Source organism: Miscanthus floridulus, chromosome 1, assembly GCF_019320115.1.
Source record: "Miscanthus floridulus cultivar M001 chromosome 1, ASM1932011v1, whole genome shotgun sequence".
Lineage (NCBI taxonomy): Eukaryota > Viridiplantae > Streptophyta > Magnoliopsida > Poales > Poaceae > Miscanthus > Miscanthus floridulus.
In genome coordinates, this window is record NC_089580.1 from 60,338,451 (window position 1) to 60,347,193 (window position 8,743).

The 8,743-nt window shown below is 42.7% G+C and overlaps 1 protein-coding gene across 1 annotated transcript; it reads left to right on the forward strand.

The window, feature by feature from the left end:
• Window positions 1–252: 252 nt before the first annotated feature.
• On the forward strand, window positions 253–2,429 carry LOC136484902 (uncharacterized). The gene is made up of 7 exons (XM_066481878.1): window positions 253–330; window positions 486–555; window positions 664–871; window positions 1,064–1,233; window positions 1,322–1,616; window positions 1,762–1,931; window positions 2,038–2,429. Exons 1-7 carry the CDS (start codon window positions 307–309, stop codon window positions 2,187–2,189), a joined length of 1,089 nt encoding a protein of 362 aa, XP_066337975.1. The 5' UTR covers window positions 253–306; the 3' UTR covers window positions 2,190–2,429.
• Window positions 2,430–8,743: the final 6,314 nt, after the last annotated feature.

Below are 8,743 nucleotides of genomic sequence, written 5' to 3' on the forward strand. Positions count from 1 at the left end.
AGCCACCCTTCGTTTTCCAGTGAAATTTCAATCTGTAAAATTACACCCGTGCAACTGATGATGGCATCAACGCAGCGGTGACTGTCAGATGACTAGATGACACATTCGCACGCAAGATAGATAATCATAGATAGATTGTTTGCTGCTTAGTGGTTATATATTGCGGCTTAACAACTTTGGAAATTGGGAGCCACAGAAGAGTTGACCTGGACTTTTAGGGTTATTTGCTAAAATGGCATAAAAGATTTAATATGTGCAAGTATGTTCAGTTACAGAGAGATTTTTTTTTCTGGGTCATGGAGCTGAATGAAATTTAGACGCCATAGACTGGTAATGCGTCCATTGCTAGGAAATTTCTTGTGGCGTAGACCTCTGGGTTCTGTCCTTTTGTGTTGGTCCTAGCGGCCAAAAAGAAGAAACCTCACCTCAATTACCCGGAATTTCTCAAAGCCTAACAGAGTTGTACTTATAACGTGCAATCATAGGTGCCTGAAGCAAGAGCAGGAAAACTCTTCCAACAAGCAATCATGGGTGCCTGCGCCTCTTCATCTCGTGGTAACACATCGATTTCGCTTTCTTTTCTGCTTCTTCTAGCAATTTCACCTGTTATTACACTTGGTATGATCACCTACTGTACATATATGGATTGTGGTTTCCTTTCAGGTCGATCAAACCATGGCAAGAACCAGAAATCCGCAAAGGTTGCGGCAATTCCATCTACTCCGGCGGTGCAGGCAGGCCGTGCTGCTGCCTCTTCTGAAATGGAAGAAAAGAGCAGCTTCACATGGAGGATCGATGGATTCTCCTCGCTTCTTGACAAGCAAAAAGGATGGACCAACTCCGGATATTTTGAGATGAAGGAGCTTAAATGGTAATCTTCCATACTGTGCCTATATATATTTGCCTTAGTTTTACCGAGCTATCTATCGCAAAGCTATATTTTCCATCTTCAGTAGAACATTTTCAAATCCGCTCAGTTTTAGAATTGCTGAATGCAACGCAATGCATGTTTGCAAACATCTGATGAGCAGTCCTTCATCTCTTTGATTTGACCTGTTTGCAGGTACTTGCAGTTGAACCTGAAGGACCGGAAGAGTAGAGACGAAAGAGACTACGTTTCTCTTGTCCTCGTGCTGTCAAAAACTTCTGATCTCAAACCCGACACCATCGTCGAAGCATCGTTGAAGCTCTTGATATACGATCAAGCATACGGACGACATAGCGAACACGAATGTAAGATTGAAATCACATTCTAACATGGTAGGCTAGCTGGTACTACATGGAACTCTACTAAGCTGATAGCTGCACTGTTTTGCTTTAGTTAGCCACCAATTCCAGACTACACAAAGCAGCAGAAGCTCCGGGATCTCATGCATGATCCTCATCGAGACACTCAAGGAACCCTCCTCCGGTTTCATCGTTGGCGACAGCTGCGTCTTCGGCGTGGAGCTCATCAAGCTCACCACTGCTAAGGCCAAGCACAGTTCAGGAACACTGCATGTTCAGAAGATAAATGGCTTCAGCGCCCGGGAAGCCTACACCTGGGTCATCGATGACTTCTTAACCCTGAAGGGCCGGTGCTACTCACCCGAGTTTGAGATCGGTGGACGCAGATGGTACCAATATACCACATACATGCATACTACTAGCTAATAACAAATATAAGAAATATAAATACTCAATTTAATGATAAAGCCTAAGATGCAAGTATTAAGTTGTTATCCTTTCATCCATGATGCACTAACTCCTTTGATCCTTCAGGTACCTGACCATGTACCCTTCCGGCATCGACGGTAACGAGGAATTCCTCTCCCTCTACCTGCATATGGCCAAGCCAGACGGAGACGCTTCCCTACAGAACTCAGGGGTGCTGGTAGAAGTCAGTCTATCCATCAAAGACAAGGTGACCAGCAATCGCAACACAAAGACAGGTTTGTCACTCGTACCTGCTCCTACTGTAACATGATCCAGATGTTCAGACCGATACGATTATTTATGCTGTAGTATGAATTTGGGATATGTATTGTGTGCGTCCAGGCCGGTGCCAGTTCCAAGCGACAGAGGACTGCGATGGCTGGGGATGGGCAAAGTTCATGGCGACGAAGTCTGTCGAGGACTGGTACCTTGTCAAGGGCAGCTGCTTAATCGAGGCAGATGTTGCCATCGTTGGATCATCCAAGATGGAATAGGGATCATACGTCTACTTGTGTGCGTGTGTCGAGCCAACATTCGAATTGTGCAGCGTGAGTTTTGTTTGGTTTGTTCTGTCTTTGCGAACTCCGAATCTGAATGTGGCTGTACACTACAAAATGAAAGACAATTATTTGCCGTGACAGTATGCTGTGAGGTCGCTCTCCTGCGTCCATACGTTTGAATTTGGCCTACGACGACTTATATCGTGTATTCACGTGAGATTGTGGTGGTTTCATCTCCACTTTACATGGTGATGGTGGGTGGGACTAATCATAAGACTTTCAGATTGTAATGTACCGCTAACCTTAGGTTTTACATGAATCGCGGACAAAAACGTAAGTGGATTGACGATAGTGTGTGATTCACTCGATGTGTAAAGTCGATCTTAGCCGTCTGGACACTAGGTCATTATAGATATAGATGGCCAAACGGGCAGCCTGACCCTAGCCCGGTATGGCACGACACTAATCGGCATGGTGCCTAGTCGTGTCATGTCGTGTCAGGCCGCCGTGCCCAACTCTCGGTCCAGGCACGGCCCTACGAGCACTTAGTTGTGTCGTATCGTGTTGTGCTGATGGGCATGGTGGCCCACTAGGCCCGTGCAAGCCCGAGTCCATGCCATGCTATCGCTGTAGTCACGACGCCACTCTCCACCTTGAGTCCCAAATATCCAATTTTCTTGCCGCCGCATGGCCACGCTGCTACCTTGCTGCCGAGAGAGGTCAGGAAGAAGAGGACGGAGAGGGTGTCATGCCGCTGCCTCATCGCCAAAGAGGCGCCAGGGAAGAAGGGTGGAGGGGGTAGCCTAAGTGTCGGTGTTTCGAGTAAACACCAACTAGTAAATTTCTAATATTACGCGTCTGGCTCGGATGGTCTGCTAAGAGGACACGAGGTTTATACTGGTTCGGGTAGAATGTCCTTACGTCCAGTTCATCGCTGCTGCTCATGTTACTAGCACTGAAAATTTATAGTAGGGGTTACAAACGGGTGAGAGAGGGGCATGTCCCAAGTCTCTGGTGAAAGAAGCTGTTTACACTAAAATTTGGGAAGAAGAACACAGGAACTCGAAGCTTCTAAGATTTTGTCACCAAGGAATCAATTGCATAAGAATCGATATCAGCTGATTCAGATGCGGCACCAACCATAGCTCATTGTCGTTATCTGCTGACGTCGGGAAAGACATGTCAGACTCTACAAAAAGGAAAATATTAGGATCCACGTTATCTTAAGTTAGGAATATTTTCTCTTATATCAAAGATTGTAATGAGTCGTACCTGAGTAGGATTCATGCTTAGGTTCCGGATATAAATATTGGACGCCGGCTATTGTAAAAAACATCCAATCAATCAATACCAATTACTTTTTTCGGCTTTATACCAACCTTTAGGAGTAGGAGTAGTGTAGATCTCGGCGAGTTCTTCAACAAGCAGGGCAACATCGGTCCGACCGACCTCTGGCTTGTCTCTAAGTACCGTCATGGCTTATACTTCTATTTGTAAGGCTGCATCGGTCCGGCCGACCTCTTACGAGCTCTAGTATAAGCTAGTTATCGATCCTTATCTAGTTAAATATGGCTGCATCGGTTAAGTTCGACCTCCACTGCTCGAATTAGATTAAGGTCAAGTTATCAGCTCTACCTAAGGGTGACATCCTTCGGGTAGATTCATTAAGTTACTGATCTTGCTGATGTTCTTATTGTCATTAGTTTTCAGCAATATCAACCTGCCCGATCAAGATCGGCCTCACATCCTTTTAGTCCATCGTTTATTTCGTTACATTACGACGGCTCTTACTTTAAACGACGGATTATGTTTTATCGGCTGTTTTACTTCGATCTTGATCGTGCATAGTACGCAGTCAAGGTGTGCCTGATCTTGAGAAGGTTTACTAGCTAGTTGAATCCGGTCTATAACTCACTATTATGGATATATCGATCCGGTCGATCCCCACTGTTAGTACTTTAGATTGGAGGATGCTAGCTGGTAGATTCGCTTTTGACTAGGCATGACCTTGACTGTTTGCTATGCCTGCATCGGCTAAATAGCCGATCGCCCGTACTTTAACGCTCATAGTATGTTTTCATGATCCTGTTAAATGTGAATAGATCTGTTTTATTTAAAGGTTTAATATGTTATCTTTATTATAGCTGCCATCGATCCGGTCGAACTCCACTGTTAAAGATAATATGTTAGATTTGAGGAGTTTATAGGTCTGCTCGTATTGAATAGTCAACTGTTCACATGCTATGATCCTTTTTCTACCTGAATCAGCTATTTCAGCCGATTCGCCTGTGCATTCATGTGACAGAACCGCTCAATTTATACAAGATCAAGTACGGCTGTCCTCGTTTAGCACATTGACACGTACATACTTTCACTTATATAAACCCGGTAGTTCGCCGAGTGTCACGAAGGACCTCGGTAAATCAACATCACAACCAAAATCGTATGATTAAGCAAATACACATCACATACGTAGAGTTGCAGCGGAAATAATATTACAAATGGGTTCACAAATAATAGTACAAGTTTGGGTTTCAAAACCGATTATTGAAAACAACATAGCTTTCAAATGATTACATTAATATAAGTTCCAAATACATTGCTAACATAAGTGACATCCTCTGACAAAAGCATATAGATGAGAAATAAATATAGAGTCACCGAACCCACCGGCGGTTAGCCACCATCTTCAGCAGGCCGAGAACTTCACCTGCAACATGGTGGGATAAACCCTGAGTACTCGAATGTACTCAGCTAGACTTACCCGTCATAAACCAGAAATAAAGTGACACCAAGTAGTATGCAAGGCTTTATAGGTGGAGCTAGCTTGACAACATTTTGCATAAAAGCCAAGAGTTGAGCTATACATTTTACAATTCAGTAACCATGTTAATTATAGCTATTCATCTCTAGATTAGCAACTAACCTATGCCAAACATGTGGGATATCATTTAGTATCAGGCAATAGTAACCATAGCCGGTATAATGTTGTAACATCATCATCATCATCATCATCATTATAATCATTATAACCATCAAGTTCAATTAAGTGTCTCTATGTTGCCGCTGCTCAGTCAAAAAAATTCGACCTCATAAACCAGGATCTACTGCTAGTTATAGATCATGGGATTACCACTAGACACGCAGGTGTAGCGGAAGCAACTCGATGTAGTCGAACGCGTCGTAGCAGTGCCGTGCAGTTGCAAGGTCATCCGTACGTCCATCCCCTTCGTGCGGTTCATCCTTGTGCTCTAGATACAGCACATCCGAGGTATCCACATGTACAGGGAGGAAGCGTCGTGCCTCTAGACTGCTAGGTCCATGAGGAGCAGCAGGCGCGGGCATAGGATGGGCGGTGGCGGCTACCAAAACGGTGTGGTCCCTAGCCCCATTGCCCACCCCACTTATTTATAGGCATCCCTAATGAGCTCCCGAGTTGGAGACCCATTAGTAACCCTAAGCCTTGTCTAACTCGGATCCAATCCGAATTAGGCTTCCAGCCCCTTAAGCGTGTGACCCTATGGGTTCACACACACATAAACATGGCCCGAGTACTCCTACTCGGCCATTAATTGATAGCAGCCTCTAGCAAGGCATGTCAACTCCTATGTGTACGCAAAGATCATATCAGACGAACCACCACAAAACCACATACTTGTTATTCCCTTGCCACACGATATTTGGTCCAACTCATAGGTTAACACTTAACCCAAGCACGGTCATGCATTTCTTGATCTAATCATTAGAGTGATCCAGTGATATCTCTCTCATATAGAGAGGGGCAAATTCCTTCTTGATTGTCTATGTCTCAAAGCATGTTTCCCGACAAACCCAAAAAACCACCTTTATAACTACCCTATTATGGAGTAGCGTTTGATAATCCCTGAGTAGGTCGTTTCACATCTTGAATACATACAAAAATCTCAGGTCTAAGGACATAACATACATGATGTGAATAGAGATAATAACAACATCTCACGTTGGGTCAGTCTAGCCCCATGTCATACATGTGCCCACATTATTAGTTTGACATCTCCATGTCTATGACTTGTGAAACATAGTCATCAACTAATAATGTGCTGATCCATTATTCATGTGTGTCCTCACACGAACTCTGACCAGGGACAACATTAGAATAACCATACAAGTAAAAGAGTTTCACAAACAATTCACATAATTGCTAATCGATACAGGTTGTCTTTAATGGAAATTCAATGAACTCATAATATATCATGGATACAAGGCAATATAATTATCTCTATGATTATCTCTAGGGCATACTCTCAATAGTTCTCACTATCCGGGAGAGACGGCGATTCGAATCGATTCCTATCCAGCTAGAGGGGTATTCCTAACACAAACCCTGCTTCCCCCGTCGGGGTCGCAATCAAGTCACCTTTGGTACAACTCCGGAGTCATAGGTCCGGACAGCGCCGCATCCTCAATGGTGACACTCTGCTAGGAAGTGCAGGAATTTTAAGCACCTGACCCCTTGGACTCACGCCAATGTCCCCAAGCACATCCTTACTGCCTCTAGAATGCGCATGACCCCCTGGTTCCCGGCCTAAGTCAAACTACTAGGCTTCGCGGTCGGAACGACTTATCCAGCCAGCTAAGTGTTAGGCTGTGTTGAACATGACATGAGGACGTACAACGTATCGGTCCTTAAACGACACAGACGGAGTCACTATGTCCAACCCTACACAAGACTTCGCCCGATCTTAATTCATTATTAACATGGTTCTTTTCCCCGATAGCAAATATAGCCAACCGTGACTCACCTCATCCTAAAGCTCGTAGGTGACAGGAAATCACATGACTTCTACCGCACTAAGCATGGCTAAGCATTTAACCCATTCCTGAACTTAATAGGATTCAAGTGCGATATCTGGACAAGGATAGATATACCATGCAATAATTGGTTCCAACCAATTCCTATACTTAATGCATCATCAACAATAAAGATACTCAAGATATTTATAAAAACATGGGAGACTTAGAATGCTCCGGGGCTTGCCTGGAATCCAACAACACTAGGTTAGTGTTTGTTAGATGACACTCGCTTGGTGAGCATCTCCTATTCAGGCATGTACTCCAGGGGTCCTTCCATCTTCGGGTTCGGCTCCAACATCCCGCCTTTCACGTGGTTCATCTAGCGTACCTAGATGAGATGCAAGATGCAAGTGCATGAATATGAAGAATAGTAATATGAGATGCATCACATAATAGCATTCAAGGCAAACATAAGACCATGCAAGACATAGGCACCTAGAGTTATTTAACTAAACATCACACAACCTATTATAAAGGGATAGTAAACATATTAGGCATAGCACACAAGTGAACTTAAGTTCAGACATTTCACACATGCATTAATCAAGAACTAACCAACATGTTTAGCCAAAACAAGAGCAAGCTAAGGCAATCACCTAGCACATGTATAGAAATCTAGACAGCATCACAATGATCACTTGTTTTATCCATAACTGGAGATATAAGCATCCAACAAGGGTGACCCTAGACTTTATGGAAAGCTAATGAAATTTCCCACAACATTATTATTATCACCAAAATCTCATTCTAAAGCTAACCAGGTCAACCATGCCAATGTTTTAGATCTACCTAAAACTAGGATAGAAAAGTAGTAGTACTATCAAAAATGTAAAACTAGAGTTACAGATATCAAACATGCATGAACCTTAACTTTCTAGAAAGCTTATTAAATTATCTAAAACATGTTTAGTATCACCACAAGGTGATTCTACCATTAATAAGGTCAATCAAGCACAATTGAGCACCTGTGTCTAGACTTGGACAGATTCTGCCATGCAACTTCGTAAGCTTATAACTGGAGCTCTACAACACCAAAAGGGATGATCTTTAGCAATTTGGAAACCCATGAAAGGCACTACACTTGTTCTATTATCTCTAAGACATGATTCAAAGTATAGCTAAGTCAAACAAGACAATCATTCATATCTCTACAAAGAGCATGCAAAATCTGACAATGAACTACAACTTGAACACAAAATCATGCAATCTATAGCTCCTAAATTATCAGGCCTATGTCCATGCAATTTGAACACAAGCAATATTATGAAATTAGCTACAACTTTAGTATTCACTACAACCACAACAAACATCATTAACACCACAAAAATGATTGCACAAGCAAAACTGCAAATGCAGCCCAACAACAGTGGTACAAAAAATTGATAGGAACTTCAAAGAAGCATAACTAGAGTTGTAGACCTCCAACAATCATGAATCATAACTTTTTGAAAATATTATGAAGTTACCTAAAACTTTCTTATTATCATCATAAGATTATTCTACAGCTAACAAGGTCAATTAATCCAATGAATTCATCTCTGTCCAAAACATGAACAGAACCTGACATGTCAATTTAAACAGCTATAACTAGAGTTCTACATGTAAAATAAATATGGTTCTAGACTTTCTGGAAAGTTTAGCAAATTCTAAACAACTTTGTTATAAACACCTAAAGCTAAGTCTACTACTAAAAAGTCCCCACAGTACCAACAAGG

What these genes read in the sequence shown, in the direction of transcription:
- LOC136484902 (XM_066481878.1), top strand. Translation starts at nt 307, where the DNA reads ATGAAATTTAGACGCCATAGACTG. An exon ending in AATTTAGACGCCATAGACTG is followed by an intron (nt 331 to 485) that starts GTAATGCGTCCA and finishes GTGCAATCATAG; the next exon opens with GTGCCTGAAGCAAGAGCAGG. An exon ending in GAGATCGGTGGACGCAGATG is followed by an intron (nt 1,617 to 1,761) that starts GTACCAATATAC and finishes TTGATCCTTCAG; the next exon opens with GTACCTGACCATGTACCCTT.